The sequence below is a fragment of the Cariama cristata genome, unplaced genomic scaffold, assembly GCF_000690535.1.
Source record: "Cariama cristata isolate BGI_N322 unplaced genomic scaffold, ASM69053v1 scaffold4371, whole genome shotgun sequence".
NCBI lineage: Eukaryota > Metazoa > Chordata > Aves > Cariamiformes > Cariamidae > Cariama > Cariama cristata.
This window is the reverse complement of record NW_009600882.1, coordinates 71174-97521: the sequence shown is the minus strand read 5'-3', so window position 1 is coordinate 97521 and position 26348 is coordinate 71174. Positions and strand designations below refer to the sequence as shown.

Below are 26348 nucleotides of genomic sequence, written 5' to 3'. Positions count from 1 at the left end.
TTTTTTTTTTTACTTTTGGAGGGAGAAATCATTACCTTCTCTTATTGCAAAGCTGAGACCACAGAGATTGCTTTGTTTTTAAAAATATTTAGATCTCAAGATCAAATTGCTTAATAGAGCAATGCATGGCAAAGTATCCATTTTTACCCTTCTTTCCATCCCCATATTCACTTTACTGTATTGCAGTTGCTATCTGTGTTTTTGTAGAACTCAAAGGCTGCAATATGCTTTGATCATTGTGCCCTCTGAACAAGGCTATCAAATAATGAATACTCAAGTTGCTTTCCCCAGCTGAAGCAATCTGACCTTGGGATCAGCGTGCTATTGAGAGCAAGCTGCTCTGTACCTAATTCTCCAGATCTGTGGTAGGTGTAAGCTTCATCATGACTTGGAAACACCCACAGGAATTACCGTGTAGTTTGGAGCAAGCTCTCTAGTTGAAGTCTAGAAAAGTTTTTTCATCTAGAAAAAGGTACAGGTGCTCCATTTCATAATCCCTGAGATACCCTTCCATGCACAACTACTACAACAATACACAGACACAGACCCTGGATGTAGGGATCTGGTGGACATCGTGGTAGCAAATGCTGCCTGCAGAAGTCTGAGTTGGAGAGGCAGCTGGTACTCTTGCACCTTGGCTGAAAGGGTGACCCTGTTGCTCAAGGGCAAAACAAATAAATCACTGCCGGTTGCATATTGCCCCGTCTTGGTGTTTGAAGAGCACATGGCCTAAGACAGGCTGCACAGCACAAAATGCTGGCTGTCTGGAGCTGGGGTTGCCCTGCATGCCCTCAGGTGGTGGCATTTCAGCTTTTATCTTGGTAATGTGTAATTAAAAATCTTCCTTCCATGTATCTCATCTGTATCTGCACGGGCTTGCCAGCCTTCTGGTCAGCTGCAGAGCCACTGCTTCACAGCACAGGCTTTTTCAGCAGATAACAGGAACCTTTTTTCCAGTGGTCCTTTTATGTTAATATAATTGTTTTATATTGCAGCAAGATGATGCAATATAATTATCCAGAAGAAATAATGTGTCAGCTTTTTTGTAAATGCTGTTATAGTTATTGTGTTTCTTTTATCATCTTTAAGAGACTGTAAGTGGCATAAGGGTTCTTCCTACAACAGCGCTCAGTTTGGTATGTTCTCCTACTTTATTTAATATTTTAGGATGCAATGCTTTTTAAAGCCAACATAGCCAAAAGTAATCTTATATAAATATGCATCTCCCAATAGAGCAGTTACACAATTTTAATCTAAAAAAAAGTGTCCTTTTCCCTGTAGTTATTCGCATAATCCAGTTTTATGTCTGTGGATTGTTTCCAAAGAAATCTATTTATGCTTCTGTCTTTAGTGTTTTACAATTTAGTGCTGAATTAGCTGTGACAGTTTTAAATCATCTGTTACCTTCCTAGACTACAATATGATGAAAACAATGGCAACTTCTGTACTATTCCATGAGTAGTAAACACTAATGCTGATGAGTTTTCATTTCTACTTAGCTCAGCCAGGACACCAGAGATGAAGAACATCAGTAACAGTGCTTTGCATGGCAACTCTGACGGCAGACTTCTGTGATCAGTGCCAGAGCAAAAAGAACTGGGATGGTCACCGCAGCTTGGTGTCTTTTTAATTTATTTATGTTTGCAAACCAGACCCTTGAGTTCCACAGTACTGGAAGTATGAAAAGATGTACTTCAGCTTCTAAGAACTGAAAATATTTTTATGTAAAACTAATTCATAGGTGTGTTTAAATAAGGCATGAACTTTGCTTTGCTTTACTGTTTCAATGAGTAGAAATGAAATATAGATATGCTGTCACTCTTCTGAGTGAAAACTTTACCTTGCAAATGTGCTGTGTAAGTACTGCTGTTTAGACTTTAAAATAATAGGCATTTTCCATTTGCTAATGATGGAAATTTCAAAAAGCTTGTATCCAAAATTGTGAAGACTTGTATTACCTGTGTTAAAAATAGCAAACTGGTCTACAGTCTGCAAGTACTCTTTGCTTCACCCTAGTTCCCTCAGCAGTTCCTTTGACCTGCTTCCCTTAACAAGAGAATCTAAGTGGTGACATCTAACCAAAATTAGGCACATCTCTTTATTCTTTCAAAACGGAAGTCTAGATCTTAGTTTTAAATCACTGGGAGCGCATTAGAGCTAAGCCTTTTAGAGAATTCACTCGTGTTGCAGCTCTTACTGCCTCACTGCTATAGTAATGGGCAGAACCTTGTAAATCTTTTTAAAATCATTTTATCAGCATTGCTAATTAGAACATTTTGTTACAAAAGGATTTTGATTGGAGCTCTGATGGTATAACCATACCCGTTCTGCTAACAGTTTTCTGAAGCATTTGAATTAAGAAGCCTGAGGATGTTGGTTAGATGTGTTTCTATATTTCTTCTGAAGCGGTAGCTCTGTTAGGGAAATCTTTCTAATGTCTCTTTATGAACCACCTACTCTGGGGCTTTTAAGAGGGCTTGGGTTTTTTTTGTGTGGAGTGGAAGGGGTTGGCAGTGTGCGGAGTGTAGACACTCCATCCTGATGCTTTGGTTCTCTTCCCATCTGTGTGCTCTTCCCCAAAGGATTAGCCTGAAAGATAGCCAGTGCACCATCAGTGTCTTGGTTCCCCCCGTTCCTTAAAAAGCTCACATCTCTTGTGACCAAGCTGCTGCAAAATGCACATTAATGTCACGCAGACCTCCCTTCGTGTCAGAATCCTCTGATTCTCTTCTTGTCCCTCCTACAACCTATCGCTCAGTCCTACAGTCCTCCCATCCCCTGATATTTCCCTTGCTTTCCCATTCTGTTGTGCTAAAAAAATCTTGATTTCTGAGCCTCCCAGCTAAACTCCCTGAGCCTTCCTTGGAGACACGAGGAAGCTCTTTGTCCGCAGTGCCTCAGAGTAGGAGTTTCTTACTGTGCTGTCTTGCTCCTGGCCTCAGCAACTGCTCAGGGAGCATCTGCCAGCTACCCAGACAGCACATCCACTGCACAGGAAGGGTTCTGCAGCAAGATTTTTAAAGGATGAAGTTTGCTCCAGAATGGTCTGTGGATAGGAGCTGACTGCTGGCAGGCTACTTGCTCTTTGGAGGCCAGCAATAGCCCACAAGGCACCATTTATTACTTCTTGCAGGGAAGGGAACTTGTAAGTTGTTGCAGAGTAGGAGAGAGGGAGGAGATGTCTTATAGGAATAAAATGCTGATGCTTTGTTCCACTGTTCAAGTGTCAGAGTAAACATCTCGGACATCGCTCTTCTGAGCAGTATGTACAAATGAATTTCAGCAATGAAAAAAAGGAGATCATTGGTTTTGTGTTCAAGCTTTTGTTTGGACCTCTCTGCTTGATCCATCTCCCTGCTTTTCAGCAGGGTCATATTGTAGCATGTCGTAGTTGAAAGTAAGAATTTTCTTGCTATCTTGTTTTGAAGGACTTTGATAACTGTTACGTATGTGTGCATGAGAGCTTACAAGACCAAAAGCTCACGCTGGTTGCCGTGTAATTTTGATACATTCAAAGCGCTGGTTTGTAATAATCTTACGAAAAAGCACATCAGGTCCTGAAGAAGATGAGGGCTCCAGAGTGTGCTTACACAGCGAATAAAGGAAAGCAAGGAGTAGCCTTGGCTCAGTGTTCAGCTCAGGCACGGCTGGCAGAAGCAGCAGGTAAAGACGTTGGTGTGTCCAAGGTCAGTCCAGCTTCCAGTACAGTGCACCAACAGCAGAAGACATTGTCTCCAGCTGTGCTGGAACAGATTGCCCGGCCGCTTCTCCCCAAGCGCTTCTTGAGGGGTAGCTTCAGAGTTGTCATTAACAAGTGGATTTTGTGAAAACTATAGTCTTTAACAAGTATGCACGTGGGTTTTTTTTTTTCTTGTGTATTTTTTTAATATTTACTGCCTGCCACGTTTCTGAAGAGGAGAGCATATCATAACTTTGTCCTGACTTACTCTGAAGATTTTAATATTAAACATCCAGCTGCTTGGGTTTTATCTTTTTATCTGTCAGCTGAGCTGCATGTGTCTTGGTAATTTTTGGCCAGCCATAGGACTTTCAGACCTGTTTATCTCTGGAGAGATCACTGTCCTTTCTTCCCAAGGTTTCCATTTTTAAAATAAAAGGTAAGTATAGAGTACAAGTATGGAATGGATGCAGTACTTCACTCTAGAGCAATAAATGGCACTAAAATATTACTTAGTATATTGATTGTGTAAGTATGTATATGGACACTATTGATAATACAAAGAATATGAAATGCTAAGGACTTGCAAGATGTATTTTACTGTAAATATGGCAAGTAGCTCTTACATGTGTACGTATTACCAAAGTCTTACTCATAAGATGTGGATGTAAGAAGTAGCAAAAGTCACAAGTGGGGGGAAAGCTTTTACTTGTGTTGAACTTCGGTTTCCCTATATCCAGCCTGTGGATTATGGCTCACATGAATTTGTTAGTGGGATAGACACTCTAGTTTTGCTGTTAGAGAGACTCTTTAGTCTTCAAGTTCAGCGCTGTTGCTTTAGAATAGAACAGCCAGTTGCTGGATGCTCAGATTCTTATTCCAAGTCAGGTACTCAGGATTTCAATCTTAGCATGGTTCTGCATTAAAGCTAATAAACTTTGTCAGCTCTGACCTGTATCTGCACTTTCCACATGCTCCACCCAGGATGGCAATACCTCTGATTTGATTGATTTGATTTGATTGATGTGCTAGCCAGCCGCTGTTCCCAGCCTAGAGTTTTCACTCTACCTCACTTCATTCTTGCTTATACAGTCCTAGGAGACTCTGTTCTCTGCTTAATTCTGACTAGTTCAAACTATGCATTTTTACATTGTGCATATCAGGTATAAGATGCTATATAAAATAAGCATGTGAACTAAAGAGTGGGTTTTTTGTTTGTTATTTGGAGCAATGTTCATAAGGAGGTAATTGGAGGTAGCAGAATTGGATGCTAAGGAGTAAAACATAGAGTTCTCAGTTAGCTCTGTTCTAAATTTCCCAGTTTAATGCTGGATTTCCTCTGCTATGTATTGACTCCACTTTTTGACTGAGGCACTCGTTTGTTCCAGTTGTCACTTCTGATGCCGGTTCTGTCTCCCAACACGCACCCCCTTGCACTCTTCAACAGTTAAGTAGCCGTTCAGTCAAACGGGGGGATTACCTGACAAGTGGCAGGGGCAGAATAGCTAGGGTTTTTCTTTTTTCCCTTTAGTCCCTCCTCCTCTGTTCTAGCTATTCCTTTTTTCTCCTGGGTGTTTTTCAATACTTTTGTCCTTCACTTGTGGAATTAGAGCAAGAAACCAGAAAGTGGCATCTCCCCTTTGCTGCTCAGTGCACCCTTTACCCAGAGGTGTGTCGGAGCGGTCAGGCACACATAGGTGTCTGCATGCCTCAACCTTACCTGTGCCTCTGCCCTCGTCCACGGCTCCACAGCCCCCCGACAGTTCCCCCCTTCAGACGTTTGCCAGGGTGCAGTTCCTTGGGGGCTGCTGTGCACGTCCTGACCCTGACACGGGTCTGAGCACCAGCTTTTTGCTTGTGGTCCCCAAGTACTCCTTCCCACTGCATTGCATCTGTTAAGATTCCACTTCTGGAATATGTCCTGTGGCTGATGTCCTTCCTCAACTGACCAGAGCTTTAGCATCATCCTTCCAGGTCTCCAGCCTTGCAGTGAGGGCTCTGGTTTGCCGTCCACCTCGCTGGGGATAGCTGGTTCGCGTTGTGCAAACATGCACTTGATCTGCCGTGGTCTGAAAAGCAAATCCTTGTAATCTGCACAGCTCTTGTGTTTGTTTGTGTGTTTTTAAAAAAGCCTGTCAAAATGCTGGCGTGACGGTTCCCAGCTCGGTGTTTCCTTGGCATTCTGTGGTGGTTGTTTTTTCCAGGATCTGGGCTTAAGTTCCTCCTGCTTTGCTAGGCCCCCTCCCAGGGGCCCTACCTCTCAGTTAGGCTTTTCCCATCAGATGTGCTGTCTTGCGTAGGCTCTCAGGCCAGTCTCCTTTGACCAGACCGTACCTGGCACGTAAAGAAGCACTAAAAGCTTATAGTTTTCCTCCTTTTTTCAAGGTTTCCTATAAGACTTCCTTGCTTTGTATCTTTTAAGATGGAATTTCTCTTTGTGCTTGTTTTGCTTCCCACTGCTAGTAATTCCTGTTTCTGCTCGCACAGACGTTCTTTGGAGAATCTGAGGATAGCTGACTTCTTTACTTCAAGAGGAACACCTTGGAAAAAATACCTTTAATAACCTTACCGTCTATCTGAAGATACTGAACATGGAACAGTGGGGTTTTTTTTAAGTACCTCTGGCTGTTATAAAATGTTTGGGGTTTTGTGGGTTTGGGGTTTTTTTTTCATTTTTGGAAAGTAGTCTTTGGTACAGGTACTTGGGACAGGGAATCTTAGCTGCTGTGGGAAGTGACTGAGTGTAATTATAATGGCTGTATCAGAAATGGGATAAACTGATGTGCTATATGAAATTGCTTATCAGTCCTTCTAGAGCTTGTACACATCCTGATAATAGAAGCATTGATTAAACCTGTCTGAATGTGAACACACAGAACTGATCGTAGATTTGTAAATAGAATTAATTTGCATCATGAAACAGCTTTTTTTTAGGAATAACCTGTCAGTTTTGCACTTGCCTTGGTTCAAGATAAAACTGAAAGCTGAACCTACAGAGATCCTCCCTAGCACTGGTCAGCCTTACGCATCCCTTTCAGCTCTGCCTCTGGGATGTTTAAATACTGAATTCTGTGCTGCAACTGGTTTTACTTCAGAGCTCAGTGTTTACAAATGCATATGTATTTAGTAGCTTGCTTCCTTTCTTTCTTTCACCCCTTCCAGATACAGAAACTGAGGACTAGTTTTCCATTTCATACTATACCATATAGTAATGGCAGAGCTGAGAGAGAGGAGCTAAGTATCTTTTGATTCCCACTCAGGGTCCCTGCTACATCCTTAAAAAGACCAAAATACAGTAATGTAGGGCATGTATCAGGATGGCAGCAGAATCCTTTATGTTGCTTTGGTGATGTCCTCCAGTTTATTTTGCAGATGTAACTTCTAAATTCACAAGTATAGGACCTAAAGTAATAAAATTCCACATGTGACATTTCTTTCTTTACTATTACAAAATGAAGATACAGTAACTAAGTTTGGATTCTTTCCATTGTTTTCTGTGATTCAGTTAGGTACTTGCTATCAAGTATATACTTAGGTGTTTAGGCAACACAGTAGGAGCGTTGCATTGATGTGTTCAGAAAGAAAACAAGGTTTGGATTCTGCCAGTGCTTCGGTCAGTAGATGATTTCTATGCAGTCTCCAAAATGCACACACTGGATAGATAGGTCAAGTTGCATATTTTTAAGCCCTTTCAGGCCCTGCTTAGGCAGAGCTTTTCATCTGGCTTTCTAATCTGGAAGTGTTATCCAAAGGGATGGATGTTAGATAACATCTCACCTGGGGAGGAAGACCAAAGAGAAAAGTTTAATAACTGACCAGAGCATCCTGGTTTGTAGAGTTCATTTGTGGATGGCTGTTGGGAGACCGTTCACTGAAACAGGTCCTTGTGAAGTGCAGGTGGGGTGGTGCAGCTCTTCACATCTTTTCCCATCGGTGGAAGGTTGGAGTGGAGTGTTTACCTGTGTGATCTCTCCTTCAGTTGGGATGGGTGGGCAGTGTGGTTCTTGTGTGCCTCTGGGCAAATCACTTAGCGTTTCGGTTCAACATCAAAAATACTAGAAGGAAAAAAAACAACCAACCAAACAAAACACCATCAGAAGAAACACGTATCAGATAATACCTCATGGGGTGGCATAAAGGACAAAGCCAGACTCCTCTTCATGGCACACAGTGACAAGACAGGAGATGATGGGCACAAACCTGAACTACAGGAAATATTGTTCAGACATAAGAAAAACTTGTCTGCTGTGAAGAGTAGTCAAAGACTGGCACAGGTTGCTCAGAGCAGTTGTGGAGTCTCCATCCTTAGAAATATTCAAAATCCAACTGGGCATGGCCTGCGCAAGGCAACCCCACTTTGAGCAGAGGGGATGGACTGGATGATCTCCAGAGACCCCCTTCCAGCCTCAACAACTCTGATTCTGTGATTCTCTTCCCCAATATATCTACACTGTTACCCAGGCTGTCTTTTAAAGTTCCAGAATGCTTCACAGAAAAATTTCCTTTTCTTTCTAACACTTCTTTACGCAACTTTTACTCACTCCATGTAAAGGTAGTGGTCCAAGATAAGCAGCAGAGCTAGTATTAGGTAATTGAATGATGTCTCCCCGGCATGTGTTAGGTTATTGAGTCTTGCTGGAACCAGTCTTGTCAATATTTAGGTTTGGATTTTAGATGTTTAGTTGTCTGATTAATCTGTTTGTATCTTAGAGCAAGAAGTATTTTATGTGGGAGCACACCTACACTAGTTACTAAATATTTGTGCCAATTCTTATTTGATATCCAGCATCATTAAAATTCATGGTTGTGCCATCTGTTCTTTTCTTCATCGCTTGTCATATGAGTGGTCATATGAATGTATACTCAAACTGTGTCACAAAATATTCCAAGGAAATGTCAGACAAGAGGAAATACAGAAAAAAATACTGCTCTGTGTAGCTAGTCTCTGTTACAAGTGTATTATCTGGATGGCATTTAAACCGTTGTTTTGCAGTTAATGGAGTATTGCATAATCCCATGGCACAAAACTTGAAGAAAAGAACACACGTGCACCATGTAAGAGATGCAGAGAAACTTGTACTGAAGCTATTAGAACATCGGTGCTCTCACTAACGCTCAGAAAGAGTATTTTTATTATTTTATAACAGTTTCTTCTTCCATATGATGCCCTAGGCCAGGCTGCTGGGCATCATGATGTAGGTTCCTCATGCATTACAGTGGGACTTTTTCTGAGAATGCTCTAAATGGCTGATTCAGACAGGAGGAAAATCTGTTTTACCTCCTCCCTCAAAGTTAAGGTAGTAGTAAGATATACAGTTATGCACTTACTCTGGTGAATAAAGCACTTCTTTTCAGGCTTAGTACCACCCATTTAGAACGCCAAGAGGAAAAAGTATGGGTTTTGATAATGATAGGTCCTACAAAACCTGGAGGTGCAAGTGTTCAGTGTTGCTCAGGTTATCTTGCCAAAAATCATTCCATCTACCTGTAGGTCAAACTAGTCCTTTGTATGAGGCCTTTAAAATGGCAAAATACTAAAATCTTTTGTTGGGCTGCCTTTAAGGTGTGACAATTCTTATTGTGATTTGGAATCAATATTTGTTAAGATCAACAGTAGTTACTTCTATTGATCACGAGAGACTTAATACAGTTGTCAGGGAGGGGAGTGCCTGTCTTTTGACAATTGTTTAAGATTTCACACGTAGTTTTTTTGGTGAGATAATATGATTTTTGAATGCTGCTCTCAGCAAAACATTGCTCTTGAACAGTAAGCATTTGATCAACACTATTTTTCTGTTTCCCTCACCTGCCTCCCCCTACAAAAAAGGTACAGTAAGCATCACATAGGTTCCTCCTGCTACCTTTTATCCTTTCTGTTCATCCTGAAACATGCCTGTGGAAGGAGGTAAAGGGGAAACGAAGACTTTTGTCAGGCCATGAAGGGAATGAACTCATTGAGGCACTAAGGCCTGAATGTATATTGTTAAAGCTGACAAGCATAGGAAATTGCTTGGAGCCTTCTGAAAAAACTTTTAAAATTATGTTTTCTAAAGTGGGTCTAATGCAGTAGTCCCTGTTTAGCTTTTAAAATCAGTTTTTTCCGACTTTCATTTCTAGTGGTAATTTAATTGAATTGGTTTTTTTCCGTCCCCTAAGCTTTATTAATATAACTATCTTTTTATCCTTGCTCGCAAGTACTCTCAAGCTGTTTGTGGAAGGGTTCTTAGAATTCTTACAGTCTGTCTTTAGACTCTTCCCAGATTGCTGTGTTCTGGGCTCAAACGCTCCTGTAGTGGAGCTGCTGGGCACAAAGATGAGTAGTAAGCTGAGAAAATCATGGCATCTGATTTCCTGTCTCGGCTTGTGATCGTAAATAGATGCTGAGCCAAGGGTATAGTTGTGATTTGAAGTATAATAATGAATCTTTTGGTTTTGCTTTATAAAGGGTTGTTGAAAGAGCATGCAAAGCCCCAGAATTCTCTCTTTCTAGACTGACAGGGCCTGATCAAAAGTGTATGGAAAATAATGGGACTCTCTCTCCTGTTAGGTTTCATTCAGGTCATAAATTGTCCTTTCTGCAGTTCTGCATAATGCATGTGTTAGTAATTTGTAAAGAGTCAATGAAGTTTTTACCCGTATCTTGTAACATACCTTTAGACACCTAAGATCTGCAAGTCACCTTTAGCAACATGTTTTCTTCATTGCATCCAAACATTGCAACTTCTGAATGTTTGCTTCTTCAAGTCCACTCTGCAGTTTCGTTCTGTTATTCCCACTAACTTGCTTTTATCAGTGTGATTAATTCAGCTTCCTCCAAGGGAAGTTAAATTTAAAAAAAAAAATAAAAAATTAGGGGCTGCTGTTCTTTGGAAGCGGTGATTTCCAAAGCATCATGGAGAAGGAAGAAGAATAATTAGCTGCACATATAGCATTAGCATAGCATGGGAAAAAAAAAAAAAATCATACACCTTATTAAAAACGACATTGTTAAAATGGAATCTTCTTGTGGCTCTTTCCTTATCTTGAATGGGGAACTTGTATTGTGGCTTCAGTGTTTTCTGTGTAACCTTCAGGTTTTTTTCTGTGCAAAATGGTGTAGAATTAAAGTGGTATTTCAGAACGGTCTGGTTTTAAAGGGAATTAAGGGAAATAAAATAAAGGGGGGAAAAAGGGAAATTAAAAAAAAGATGCATTATTATAGAGTGGTTGTGCTTTTGTTTAGTAAGATGGTTAATTAATCTCTTTCCATTTCTTCCTTATTTTAACAGATGAAGGTTCTAAAATACAAGAGAAGAAAGTCACATCAGGACAAAGCAACACCGGAGCTAAACCAGGTATGCCATTCCATATGCTTCATGTTATAAGGCTGCTTGTCTCAATGGTGTATGAAAAACAGCTGTGTCCTTAGGAACTTTTGAAATGTTTGAGGCTCTTGCATATCTCCTAGTGTTTCAGTCAAAACTAGTATCAGTGACTGTTCATATTTAGTTAGGCTGGAATATCTGATTGTTTGCAAAGAAGCAAAACTGAAAAATATCTTTTATTTATTTATTTTAGTACAGCTTAGGAATGAGGGTTGGGAGGTGAGATAAGGCAACAGAAGCCACTATACTTGCATCTGTGCTTGCATGAGAATTATTTGCTGTAGGCAGAGATTTACAGCTTTATATAAATGTGCTTCTGTTCAGACACTTTTTACTTTTTACAAAGCATGCCATATTCTATAATATATTCTCTGCAGTGGCAGATGTTTGTCATTACTTCACTATACCTGACTGGTACATTGTGTGGCTGTAATTCACTGTTTCCTTACACCGTTGAAGGTCTATGTATTAAAATGCTTAATGTAGTCCTTGATGCCATGAGTCTGTTCTACTTGCATGCTTAGACCAAGATCCAGAAGAACATTTAAATATCTAAATTTTGCCTGTATTGCAGTGTAAGTACCCAAGCTTAAAGTACACAGTTAATAGTGATCTTGTTTAGATGCCTGAGAAACCATAGGTGCTTGTGTTGCTGAGGTCTAGGAACACTGTGAGCTTTCCCTTTTCGACTCCTTGGTGGCTTGGCAGCTCAGTGGCAGTTTTGTACTGATGGACTCGTCTCTATCCCCAAACTGGGTACCTTTGGCCTACGTCCCCAGCGGGAAGTGATCCCAGTGCTGTCTGGGTTTGGATCGCAGCTCCCACGCTCTGCCAGGCGGTGCTGGGTCCCGCACAAAGCATGGCATTCACAGCTGCTCTCAATCGGAAGGGCAATGGGGAAAAAGAGGAGAGAATGGAGGTAACATTGCTCACTTGCACGGCAAAAACAGAACTCTTGGCGTCGGACATTGTTCAATATCCACTTTATCCTGCAGTAGTTTAATCCCAGTTTTCATTCCTCGGAAGGGTGTCCTTTCTGCTTCTATGTTTCCTTCATCTATGCCAGTGCGTAGAAAGGAACACAGAATTCCTGGGGCTGGAGAGAGGGAGGGCACAGGCACATCTGCGGGGTTTAACTCTGCAGCCAGCGGTTGAGAGTCCGTGTTGGGGAGAGTTCCTGAGAGCTGGTGGTTTGGGTTTTGTTTGGAGGTGGTGGTGTTGTGCTTGGTGTGTTTTGTTTTTTTTTTTCTTTAGACTGCATATGAATTTTGTGTCAGACTGTTTTGGTTAAAAACCAAACCAAAGAGTTTGCAGCAGGAGTGACAGCTGTCAGTATAAACAATGTCATTATTGTCTGGAAGGTGTCTACAGGCTGAACAAATATTAGGAGCCCAAGGCAACTCTGAAAGTGTGCATGGCAGTGCAAAGGAAAGAGAGTTTGCGATCTAAGCAATGCATCTTTTGCAATAACGCTGTGGCTTACTTTTCTTTCTCCCTGCAGCACGCCTGTGACCTAATGTACAAACTGGCTGTTGTTTTCCACTTGATATCCCTTTTAGTTTCTTTAGTATAAGAAATTAACACCCTAGGAGTCAAGGGCAGAAGGGAAGCAGCCATTTGTGAGAAGAGATTGAGAGGATTATAGATGGAAATGAAGAACAGTAGTAGTCTGACTTTTGAAGTCACACTGAGTGCAGCTGGAGGTTACCTGAGCCACAGAAACTGGCCACGTGCAGTAAGTACATATGGCAGTTACTAATTTAGCAAAATTACAACCTGATTTCTACAAATGTCAACTGTGCTTAAGAGCTGAGTGAGTATTAATTATATAGAAGATATGAAAAGCTCACGTTTTCCTTTTGTTAATATAATTAGGGTCCAAAAATGACTGACATTTTAGTGCTGAATTTCTACAAAATACCGTTCATGGCTTCTAAACTCTTTTAAATGAAATAGTAAATTCTTAAAAAGAATTTTGAACTGATAGTAAGTGTTGTAAGTTTATGGAAAAATACTGTTTCCATGTGTGGTTTAGAGACTTAATTTCCAGCAATAGGTACAAAATTAATTTCCCCTTTATAGAACTACGGCTTATTTAATCTCCAAACATCCCTCTTGGGCATAATATTAAGCATTTGTATGTTACGTAAGTGTAGTGAAATAGGTTGTTGAGCGTGAGTTCACACGGATTGCATCATTACCAGACTGCCACTTCTACAGCAGCATGGGGGTCTTCTTGGAGTGTGCTCTGTAAGGCTCTGCCTATGCCCAGATACCCATTTTTTTCTGTAAGAATTGAGGAATTCTTGCAGGATTTGTTACAAGTGACATATTTCCCATCTCCTTGTGCAGCAACTTAAAGCTATTTCGTGGTGATGAATATGAGCAAGAGAGGGTACAAAGTACCTTGTGTGTTTGTCCTGGTTTTCCTACCGAATAAGAAGAAATACCAGTCCCCCAGGTATTTGACTGGCGGGTTGTTAATGAGCAGAGACGTGAGAAATAAAATGGGGAGCAGGCCCAGTGAACTTTCTTGTTTTGCCATGATTTGAAGGTATTGAAGCTACGTACTGGGGGGGTCAGCAGATCAACTGCATTCAGAATGCAATTGTTGGAGGCTGGGCTTGTAGCCAAACTATGAAGGATCATTTTCAAGGCTTAGAAAAGACATTTTAATTAACAATGTAAGATTTGCACCAGTAATGTATGCTTCAGCTTCTAGTAGAGCAAAGGCAATGCTGGTCTGCTACAAAGGTGTGTCACCATCTTTGTGCCAATATTGATTTGGCTGTTTGTGATCCCAAATGAATGCAGAATAGCTTGTTACCGAAGACATACTTATGCTCTGCATAGCCTGCAACTTCATGTGAATTCTTTAGGATTGTTCTAACATCCTGGGGTGTTGGGAGAGGGGTGCTGTGTGTGTGAGAACGCTATCAGGTGTGTGATGTAGAAAAAAAAAAATAATTGGATATCTTCAAACAGAATGGCAGAGGGCAGCTTTAAAAAATTTATTTTATTCCTTCCATTGCTTATAATTAGGAATTCTTAAGGGAGACCTTTTCAGTTTGCCTGTCCATGTAACCCTCCTGCCTCTTTGAAGGATTGCTGCTTCTCCCCGATAGGGAAATCTCTTCTCTCAAGAAAGGCAAAAAAAAACCTGGAAGGAGAATAGTACATTCTGAAAGAAGCAGGATTTTGTTATTCCCTGGTGTCTCATCATTCTCTGTCAATTCAATGTTACATTGACTTTGCTGACAGCCCTTGAAGGGAGTCCTTGTTTTCCAGGGGAATTCATATTGGATGTGCATTATTCCACTAGCACTAATTACTCATGCTACAGAAATCCATGTTTCTTGAACCTTGTGTGCCAGCTGCGAGAGAGAAGGAACATTATTACCCTTTTGACCTGTGTCCTCATGCTGAAGAGACTGCCTGCGAGTCAGCACGCTTCTTAACATCAGCCAAATGTTAATCTACACCATACATCGGGCAAATCTAAGCAATGGCATGGTTAGGCATAGTTTCGTAAGTGGCAGCACTGTCTGCTATTCAACGAACATTAAAGGTTTGCTCTGTAACTGGGTGATGGATTACCTTTGTCTTTGCTGGTGACTGGTTCACTTGTTGCACCTTTCATTGGGGCTGTCCTGTTTGAATGTTCGTCTTCCTACCAACTATGCAGTGGGTTTTCTCCTTTGCAGCTCTTTGCATCACTAGTAATGCCATTCATTGGGGCTGTAGTCTCTGACCATTGTTGATATGATAGTTTTTCCACTGATGAGAGTTCAAGAATTATTAAACAAGCTAGTCATCAGAGAACTCATTCGTCCAAGAAATCCTGTCATCCTGATGCAGAAACTTCTGTTAGAGTATGAAATGCGCCTCACTTATTTTTCATCTAATTCAAATAACTATTCAAAAATCTGTCTAGCACATCCTCACTTCAGCGATTTATTTTTGCAAATATCTTTAACCTCATTTTCATGACCCATTGTATTGTTTGTTAGTAACTCTTTTCATAGGTATGCAGTCTATACACAAATAGGCTGACTTTACATGTTTTCACAAATTGCTAACTTGTGTATTTGCACTGAAGACTGAAAAGGATCTTTGTCTTGTTCTTATGTGCACTTCCATGGTGACAGTATTCTAGGTAGTTCTTTATCTTAAAATGCTTGAAAGCTGAGTTCCCCTCAATACTAGAATAAGTCAGACCATTTCTTTATATCCAGAAATCTTTTTGATTTTTCTGTGGGGTTTTATGTTTACTTGTGTTTTTATTCAAAGCAGACTTTTTCAGTGCCAGTGGAAAAAAACATAAAATTAACAGCTTTCCAGGTTTAACAGAACAGATTAAGGAGGAGTAGGAAATTAGTTTTGGCAGCATGCTGAGATGAATTGGTAACTTGGATTTTGTTCCCTTTTTGTCTGGAACAGCTCCGCTGCTGAGGCTGGAAGTAGGATGCTAGCTGGTTAGCATTTTGTTGTCTTCCAGAGAACTCACTGAGCAAGTGATGTTTTTCCAACCAAGCCTGAATTTTTATAGTCAAGTCTGAGCTCTGACACAGATTTTATTTTTCATATTATCCTTAGCCTTATTGCTGTGAGCCGAGTGGTCAGTTGCAGATATTTTTAAAGAAATCCTCTAGCTGACTTTCAATCTACAAGGATAGTTGAGGAAAATACCATCTTACTTCGCTGGTATTATACCAGTGCATGCATGTGATGCGCTGTCTTAATGCATTTGCCAGAGCTTTTAACACCCGTGCACGCAAACATCTGTGGAGATCGATAGCGTGCGATCTTCAGAAGCTCAACCAGAACCGCTACGGTGTTTTGATCCAATCTGTTTTGGTTGGGTACTGAGCTTCTTCAGACTTGTGAAATAGGGCTTATTGGTTTTTCTTTGAGGCAATACTGGTGGGAAGAGGGTGCTGCATTATATTAGAATTTCATGTGGATGCATTTTGGAGAGAGGTTGTAGAGTGACAGAGTATTTTGTCAGAATGCTCTCAAGCAATCACATTATAGGCTCGGAGACAAAACAAAATTTCTTCCTGGGTTTTCACAGGCCATAGTCTTGCTTGGAATTCAGAGTTACAACTTAGCCTGTTCTTTGGGAGTGTTTTACATCTTGATAATTAGAATGCATCCAGATTTTTTTAATTGTTCCATTTTTTTTCATAAGATGGATTTCTGGAAATGTGATCTATTTTGAAAGTAGAATAACTAGAGTTCTTTAATGGTCAGTCCCCTAAAAGCTTGTCTATGGTACTATTTGATTTTCATGTTATGTGCCTAATATTTTTTCCCCCTCCTTCCATTTGTAGATCATCCAACAATACTAAAGGTTGATGACAGGCAACGACTTGCTAGAGAACGGAGAGAAGAACGAGAAAAACAGCTAGGTAAGGCCTACTCTATATCGGGTTTCTTATTGTTTGGGGTTTTTTTAATGGACTATCATCTGCATGCAATATTTTTGCCAATTTGCTTTTAGGAGCATTCAGCAAAATGGTTGTGCAGATACGCAATAATGTCATTCTAGATACACTGTTAAATCTTGAAAGTAGATATTTTAATTCGTGCACATCTTGGGATTCATCATTGCTATACCTGTTACATACCTATTACTTTTGTGTGTCTGAATGAAAAAAGCATTGATTTCTGAAATCACACAAGGAAGCTTCACTGATGTAAATGGAATTTTGAAGTCTTAGAATATTTTACCAATTAAGATTAGACTACTCAATATGTTGAATGCATCCTTTATTGCCATAAAACAGAATTGCAGAACATGTTGCCAATGTATGGTTTGAATTTTTCTATATAAAGTTGGTTTTTTTCAGGTAAAACCCTTCATAGTTATCATAGATACTCTCAATATCTTATAAAATGTCACCTATGCATGAGCATGCATAACACTGTTCAAGTGAATAGTGAAGGTGAAGGTTACTTAATAAGCAGCTAGTGATGGGCAATATATTGAGTGTGGTGGTGAAAGAATTATGGAATTATGTCAAGCCAAATTGATGGCTTTCTGAAAACTATTTATACATTTGGCCACCACAACATTCTGTGGCAATTGGGAGGCTGGGGAACACAAGTGTTTCCCTTTTTTTTTTTCTTTTTTTTCTTCACATGTTATGTTCACCCTGACTTCTTTGGATGCTGCACTGTTCTTATGGCTTGAGAAACAGAAGTTCTTTATTTCCATTTTCTAGCTTACGTAAGTTTATAGAATGGCCAGAGTTATGCTGCTTTTTCTAACCTGGACAGCTGTGATTTATTGCCATCTAGGTCTTAATAGCATTAATATCTTTCCTTCTTTACAGCACCTTGTAACATCATGTTAGCCAGGCATGAATTGCTAGGGTTGTTCTGGAGGGGAAAAGGAAAGCTTTGGTTTTGACTTGCTCAAGGGGATGACATTGCCAAGCCCTAAAAAGCTGCTCCTGGAGTCGAGGTTGATGGTATGCATAGGCTTCGTTTCTTCAGATTTTGGAGCAAGTGGAGGTTACTGGTCCATTTTAATTAATTTGTCATAGATGACACTTGCATGTCTTGAATATGTTCTTTTTTCAGGTTTGATCCTTGTGTAGTAACAATGCTTTACTCAAGTGCAGAGAGATGCTTTCCCTAAATTTTCCTGAACTCTGTTCCCTTTTGCTATTGATAAATGAATATCTGTTATTGGAAGGATGTAAATTCTGTTGAGAAACATGTCGTTTTGTGTGGTATTTTAAAAGCAACATCAAACCGTAGAGTTTTTCTTAAGTTGGCATAGAATCCTTCATTCCTAAATGGGAGTCTTGCATGTCCCGTGATGTATGAGTATATTGTGTGTTCTTGCATGAAGAATTATTTTGAACTAACAAGAAAATTGAAAGTTGTGTTGTACTTTTGTCTGTATATTTGTCTGCTAATATTATGATTTAGGAGCTGTCTCTTGAGATTTGTGTTCCAGTAGAGCAAAGCAATGATTTTTACAATGGCATGCAAGCTTCTTTTTTTTTTTTTTTTTTTTTAGTGCAGAACCTAGATAATCAGTCATTCATGTCATGTGAACCATAGCAAAGAAATGCCTAAGCTGTTTATCTTGAACATCAGGTTGTATAATGTTGTTACATAAATGTGTCTTGATGAAAATTAGAGTTGGATTTTGTTAATACTGGGACATCAGCCATGCAACAGTAAAGCGACTGAAGGAAGGAAATTTTTTTATAGGATTAAGTTGGATTTAAACTTAATTCCTCCCCTTTTGATTCAGGGGATCTGTCAAGTTTAGCAAAGGTTTCTTTTCAAGCAGAAGCTGAGAATTTCAGTCATACCTCAAGTGAAATTATTCTCTGCTCTCCAAAAAAGGGACAGCGTTCAGTTCTGTGAGAGTAGAGCTGGCAGTTTTGTTTTGTACTTTCAGCAACTTGACCTGTGGGAGGTCACATTATCCATCTTTTCATGAAAATTAAGTTGTTTGACTCTTCTGTTGAGATCATGTGGTGTACCAGTTTAATAATGATTATGTTTGTTTATTAGGCAATATTCTGATGTTACCGGAGGATTGATCTGAGGCCTATTTTTTCCCCCTTTTGCTTACTCTCAAGCTTTAATTTTTTTCAAGTTCCACTGTGCTGTGATCGATGTGGCTTCACTGTGGTATAATGGGTCAGTATGTGTTCTGCACTCCTGAGGATTTGCTTGCACCTGGCAGTGGTATTTTAGCAGTCTTATTCTACTTACCACACCTGGGTGTCTACCTCTTCTCTCATTAAAGAGAGTTTGGAGTGCAGGAAAGATGAGTGCTGTCATATTTGTTGTCTGGATACATATAGCATGTGTGTGGTGGGACTGTCGATACCTGCTGTTTCCTGAAGATCCGTGCCATGCTACCTAATTGAAAACAGTAAAAAGGCTTCTACAAAAATGCCCCTTCCACCGTAGGATATTCATGTCTAGTTTTGGAACTTCTTTAGAAAACGTAGAAGGTACAGAGGGACACATACGCTATTTTGGCTGATCGCTCCATCAAGAAGGAAGGATTTTTTTTTAGTTCTTTTACTGTAGGAAAGGCATTGCTTTTGAAATGCCATCCGAACACTTCTGAAAGATTAATTCTTTGGCTTTGCTCTGTGCAACTCATGTTTTCCATGACTAGTACATTGTATTGATTTTTGGTTTTTTTAGCTTTATCCTTAGACTTGCCTTTTCACATGGGCAGAAATAAAGGAATTGCTTAGCAGCCATGCTTCAAGTTTTTTATTTCCCTGACCATTTGGTAATGTACGTATTACATGTTGATATGTACGTTCAGACCTTTAAAGGATTATTAGGGTAATCTTTACTTGACTATAAATAATGCTTCCAGTGTGTCACTTGCTCTTTAGTAATCACGTTTTCATTTTTGCGCCGTTTCTGCTAGTGCTCTTTCCCGTATTGCCTATGCATGAAGAGAACATCTGGCCTTTAAAATAAGAATATCAAATCTCTTTGTGCGAGACCAGCCCTCTTGGATCATGCAAGATGGGAATCGCAAGAGAGGCGGTGGTAGGCGAGGGTGGTGGCTCTCAAAGGGGGCTGTTTTTGGAGGACAGAGTGAAGGGAGCTGGCACTATGGTTCCTTTGCATGCGTCAGGCTGGCCAATGTGTTTGGCACTGGGGGCTGTGTCAGACACACAGGTCAGAACTGGGTTGTTCATGAAGGCAAACACAGTAGATGGCCTGGTCAAACTGGAAAAGTTTAACAAAAGCCACTGCTTTTTCAGTAGTGGGGCTTCACCCTTAACTCTGCCATATTCATGTTATCTGTACTGGCAAATTGAACAGTGCTGAAGAGTGTTCCCTGGTGCTGAAACTCAATTGTTCTTGCTGTTAAACTTATGATGGATCCTGGCAGGGTTTTGACTCCAGCCAACTAGCTGTCTCCTCGCTGATTCCCAGACAAGGTTTGGGAATTGGCAGGGGAGACCCATGGGCTTTTCCTCACGTGTTGAGTGAGTACTGTTGCCCTTTTGGAGGGTAGTAGTGAGTAGTACAGTTCAAAGTTGTCCCATGCCAGTTGGTCTCTGGGCACGTTCCCTTTATTAGCATAGACCTGGTTCTCCATAACTGAAAAGAAAAATGAAAATGTGTTTTTCAGCAGGGAAAGATTTTAAAATGGGTTTCATTCCAATAGTTTTGGGTAGCGGCCTAGCAAACAGGAAGAGTTTGGGATTTCTTGGTTTTATTTGCAGTATCTCAGTCCCTGATTCTCGAGAAAAACATTTTAAGTCTTACATCTGTGCATGTTTTATCTACACTTACCCTGTTTGAAGACTGACCTTTTCTTATCACAATTATGATCCTGACAAGGACACGTGGCTTATTTGGTTTCCGGCATTGGGAACAAAAGATGGTAATCTTGCTGTCTGACTTAACTCTTCATTTAAGGGAACGTGTTATTAATCTTAGTTTTTAGAATATGTCTGAGTTTCAAGTTTGCTAAATCCGTTACATTCTTAATACTTACAGCGCATAAGCATTAAAATAATATTTTAAAGATCACATTATGGTACGTATTCCTCTCTGATTTGAAAGTGATCATTGGCAAAATATCACATTTATAAAAATTACAATTTTTTTCTCAGTGAATTCTTTCTGGCTTATTCTCTGGCAATTGGGGACAGAACTTTATCCAACAGAAACAGGGAATCGGTGACCCTACCATACAAATCATTTGGGGATGTCCTCAGAAGACTTCAGTGTCAGAAGGATTTATAAGACAAGAAAACAATTTTTAAGGAAGATTAGTTTAAAAATTTCTGTGCTGAATGTCCCTCAGAGCATGGTTACTGGGGAAAGGTTGGCTTCGAGAATCTAACATGAACTTCAGCTTTAATTACAGCTCTGAAGTTCACCTTCTAATTCAGTCAGTCAGCCGTTTCTGTGGAACGTCCCCATTTTTAGGTACGGTTAAAGCATCACTGATCCATTTTTCTGCTAATGCAGCAAGGAGACAATCGCAGTCTCAGACAGTGTGGAGCTGGCAGCGAGGAAAGGTGAAACAGCGGTCAGAGGAGAAAGCTATTGCTGAGGTCAGTGCTGTAAAGTCAGAAAAGATAAAGGCTGGAAAGATTGACAAAGGCTATAGGATCTTTACTCAGGTAAGCTGTCCATCCAAGGTGGATGCAAAAGACAGACTGAGAAAGTGCGGTGCTAGACTGATCTGCCTTTGTATAGGCAGTAAACCAGAAGAAAAAGGACTAAAGTGAAGAGATGGCAAAAGAGGAGCTGGGGGGACATCCCTTGCTTCACATGGATTAACGGAAAATAGAGACTTTGACATTTAATGCATGCTCCCCCTTCCCTTGCAGCCTAAAACTCGCGCAAAGAACAGCGCTCTGTATGTGTGCATGGTTGGGGAAAGAAACTACAAAATGATTTCCACAAAAGGAACGTGCATGGCTTGCAGTTAATATCTCCCACATTAAATTAGTTAATTCTAGTGTAAAATGGATTGGTTTCAAGTCTTACATGTCTCCTAATATTGGAATGTATGTTTCTTGATTGACGTTGTTTTATTTTACTTTATTATTCACTTCAGAGGTGCAAGAAATATAACTTTCATTACGTTGCTTTGTAATCTAATCCAGCATCGCTAGTTTGCTAACAAGCAGCAAGTATTAACAGCATGTCCAGGGCTCAATTTATAAAACTTGCTTTTATGCTGTGATTTTGTGTCCTTGTATCACATGACTGTGTTCAAATTTATAGATTGTACTAAGTAATGAGGTAGAACATGGATCAGGCTGTGACTTTTTGTATTTTCCAGCTTTAAGGTAGATATTCCTATGCCATTTAAGCTTTCAGCATGCAGGTACTATTTGAATGACAACCAAGCTTTCTTTGAATGATTCTTGCATGTTGTCAGACTGTATGTTATTACAAGGGAGAGAAGTATCATGAAGCTGTTACGGCTTTTTCTTGGGGCTGAGCCTGTTCGTTGGACCATACCTGTACTGGAGTCTAGCGTTGGTTCAGCACCAGGCATAGCTCTTACCATAGCTTCTGGAGGAGCCGGCATAAAAGTGGGTATATTCCCCTTCCACATCCTGCAAATTGGCTTCTTCCAAGATGTTCGGACCTTTTAGAGGTATCTTCCTTCTCCTGTAGGCTCATCTGCTAATTCTTTCTATTAGCAAGGCATTTGATGTATGTGTCTCTCTGAAACACAATTTGCTGTGCTTCTAGAAGCACACCTATGTATTCAGAAAATGGCTTAACATCCCTAATTTTTACCTTAGAGTAGGCTGCTTTAACCCTTGAGTAAACTTCAATTTTTACCCTAGAATACAATCTGTTAATTTCTGTCTGGGGTAGCAGGAAAAAAGTTTCTGCAAATTCGTAAATAGGGATGCGAGAATGAAATAAAAAGATGTTATTTTAAACTTTTTGTTTTTCCTGAACATATCATCATATATCTAAGGACTAGCTAAGAACACTAACTTATGTCACTGGGTATGCCTGCCTTGTAGATGGCAAAACCCGAGCCCTTAAGTTCATGCAAGAACATCAGTAGTGCATATAGGACGCAGTGAAAACAAAGCCAGTATTCTCCTTTGATTCTCTAATAAAAGAAAACATAGAAATTAATACTTCTTAAAATTTAAAAGTGGGAAAGATTATTTTCCTATCTGCAGAAAAGTTACATTCATGAAAACAGATATTACACTTTTTCTCAGAAAACAGATGTATCATAAATCATGCTTTTATGTACTAGTTAAATACTTGGTCCAAGCATAAAATTAGTAGCTTCCTCATGTTAACAGACAGGTGTATATTTTCTGCTGCCTTTTGCCTATAACTTAAAGATGATGGAAGGAGGTAGCTTTTATATTTGTTTGAAATCAGATCTATTTCTTTTGTTTATAATTTATTCCAGCCTAGCACTTCCATTTGCCTTGGTTAATACATCACTAATATGTGTTTCTGTTATTGGGCTGTCTTTAACTATCACAAAAGTATGATTTTTATCGTCCCTTCTCTGAGGACCAGAAAGCTGAAGATTAATGTTCCATCCAGAGAACCAAAGAACCTTTTCATGCTGGGTTGCCATTGTAAGCAGATTCCAGGCACAAAAGATCCAGTTGATCTTAGGATCTGTGGAAGTCTTTTGGCTCACAGCAGTGGCTTGTCTTGTTACAATCATTAGAGTTTGTACGTAAGTGACCATTGAGTAAAAGCCAACATGCTGCACCAAGATGGAATTTAATGAGACATGTGCTACTGTGCTCCTTAGGTGCTCTTAGCTTTTTCAAAAAGAATGGATGTTTCAAAACTTCTGCAAAATGGTTTGATTGAATTCCGATTTTGAACTACTGCGTTGTTTGGGATACTTAGTGTGTTCAGGGTCTGTGCAGCACAATGTGTGCACTGTTGGGGGTTTTTTTTTAATTCATTTGTATAGCACCATGGTGATGGGATGCTAGGAGTCTAGAGCATTTCCTACGTGAAGGTGGGTCTAACGTCAATTGCAAACATATGATGTTGCATAAGGGAACAATTTAGTTGTGCTCTTGAGTGGTTAGCTAGGGAAGCTAAAGCTTATAACAAAGATCAAAGATGAAATGGACTCCACATTTCCTTTTAAGAGGAGAATAGGGAATGATTCTCTTTTTTTTTTTCTTTTTTTCTTCCCCCGCTCGCCCCCCAAGATCCGCTTCTGTGACATCTACAGATAGATAAGTAATAAAGACTGGAAATTAAGACTCATTGTTATAGTTTGTGCAAGTCAGAGTAAAATAAGTCCATAAAATCTTATACCTTTTTGGTATATGAGCTTACAAGCTCTGCTTCTGTATGTATCTGTGCAATGCTGTCTGCAGAACTGAAACAAACCCTCTAAACACTTCTGTATCGGAAATGAAATGTAACAGTAGACTCAAATAGGAAACAATTCTGAAGATGAAGACTAGCAGGAAAAGCTTCATGGGAAGTAATTATACAAAAAGAACAGAAGGACAGAGTAATCCCATATCCTCTAGGAACGGCATTTAATGGTTATTTAACGTTACTGCAGTCTGGGACTAACGAACAATTATTTGAGGAAAAAGAGGAAAAAAACCCTAGTGTTGAAATGGGGAAGATGATTGAAAGTATTGTGTTGTTCACAGTGTATTATTAAGTTCTGTTCAAATTGGGGTTTATGAAATAAAGTATTTTACCTGTTCAGACCTGTAAACTCAAACTCTGAGTGTCTCTCCTTCCTTTTGTGTCCCCAGGAGTAATAGGCATGATTTCCCAGCCTCACTGTGCCTTTTGTGAAACTTCTGTCTTCAGACAGGTGTCCAGTTATATAGTAATTGGTTCTGTTGATGGAGGAGAAAGAATTAAATTTTTTGGAGAAAATATATCCTAAGCTAGGAATGTGACTTATCAGAGAAACAGGAGTGTGATATTGCTCCAAACTGAACTGCAGAGGTCTTTGAAGATTCAAAACTTTGGAATTTAATGTGTGTGGCATTAGGCAATGAATGAGAGCTTGGGGCAGAGGCTTTCATAAATCTGTGAAATGCAGAGACGCCTTATTCTGTAACCTTCCTTTTAGGTTTAGGGTGGGTTTGAATTAGTTTGAAGTGTCAACAAGGTGAAATCAGCTTCTCTGCATGTATTGCATTGACCTGCTGCCAAATTCACCGAACTATCGAGCCTTATCTCGCTTCAGGAAAACTCAGTCCGTGCTGCACTGCCCAGCACTCCCGGTTCTGCCCCGAGCTGTCCTCTGGTTTCAGAGCCCCCTAAACCCCCTCAGCAGCATCTCTGCTTACCCATCTGCCCAGGCTGACCAAGGTCCACCAGGACCAGCTGCAGCTAAGGATGTTAGAAGAAATAAAAAGCATGGAAGCAACCTGGTTTTAACCAGATTGTTTCTTTGGTCCATCTGATCTTGGTCCTGTGAGCAACATTGTCAGCATGGCGAGGAGAACTACAGACTGAGGGCCTAGAGGAGGGCAAATGATGCTCCTCTTGGTGTCAGCCAGGACTTTGGTTAAAATGGTCATGAAACCTCACCAAAATGGGTAAAAGTTAATAAAATTTTTAAATGTGTGTGTTTTGAATAGGGAGATCTGAAGTGGTGCTATCCTGTAATAATAAGTGTTACCTTTCTCTGAAATTGTCATCAAAGATTCAGGAGAAAGGAGGAGTTACCATGAAATGTTTGCAGTGCAGAATTCAAAGATTAATGATACTCTATTCTTTTTCCCTTTAAGTGTAAGCACTTTAAAAATGTCTTCTGCCAGTTTTTAGATGGTACTAAAGGTAACAAGTGGGGGTTTTTTTTGAAAAGGAGTTGGTTGAAATTAACTGGGTTGCTGCTTTTAGAGAACATTATCCTCGTTTGCTGAAGAAAACAAGATAAATTCACGTAGAGTAAGTGGAAGGAACAGTACCGTTCACTGAGATGGCTGCCTATTCTGGGCTGACCCTATTCTGCAATCCGACTGTGCAGAAGCTAATGGGAAGAGCAAGCTTTTGCGAAAATCACTACTTCTCTGGTGACAGGCTGAGAGTGGTTCTGCCCGAGGCACTGGTTAGCGAAGTTGAACTGTTAAGCAAAAGGCAAAGACAAAAAGAGGACGTGGTACCTCAGAGGTGACATGTCTTACATTTCAGTTGTTCAGGGTATAACCCAAGTTGTTGGAAAAGGTGCTTTGCTCAGTCTTCTGCAAAAGAGTTTGCTCAGTCTTCTCTGGACCTGGGCAACGGAAAGATAGCACCATGAGGGGTCATGTGGTTCCAGGAGAAGGGTAGACCATAGTGAGAGTCATCTCTCTGTCCATCCGTTCTCTTGGTGGACTATTGGCTCCCAAGAAGGGGCAGCAGATGCATGTTTCTAGTTTACAAATCAGTCTTGCAGTTGGAACACCAATTTTGGCTATATTTTGTTATGTTGTAAGGCTTTAGTATAGAAGAAGGAGCCTTTGCAGATTTCAGTTGGCCTGGAAGCTGCTTTTTCTGCCATATTCTGCTATTTTCTGTCTTAGTCTGCAGTTTACATTTCTCCTTCAAGTCACTTCACTAAATTAGCATAAAGTATTTCTATAAATCTGCTGTTGGCTCTTGCGTTAGTATTTTACATTTGTAGGTATCACTTCTCATATCTATTGTTAGTAATTATCTAAGCAACTGTACTATTCCTTGTTGCTGTAATTATTCTAGCTACGATTGTTAAATTTCCTGCAAACGTCTTGCTGAACTTTCACCCAGCTTACCAAGAGGGTGTCTTATGGTTGCTTGTAGCTGCTGAACAAACAGCTCTGCTAGTT

At 40.1% G+C, this 26348-nt stretch overlaps 1 protein-coding gene across 1 annotated transcript in view; it reads left to right on the top strand.

Annotated features, from left to right (window-relative positions):
* Window positions 1–9568: 9568 nt before the first annotated feature.
* The window catches only part of MAP7 (microtubule-associated protein 7), a 55558-nt gene continuing 38778 nt past the window's right edge, over window positions 9569–26348 (top strand). The window contains exons 1-3 of the mRNA XM_009710202.1: window positions 9569–9584; window positions 10948–11013; window positions 16377–16454. Of these exons, the coding sequence (XP_009708504.1) occupies window positions 9569–9584; window positions 10948–11013; window positions 16377–16454 (160 nt within the window). The remainder of the gene's footprint in view (window positions 9585–10947; window positions 11014–16376; window positions 16455–26348) is intronic.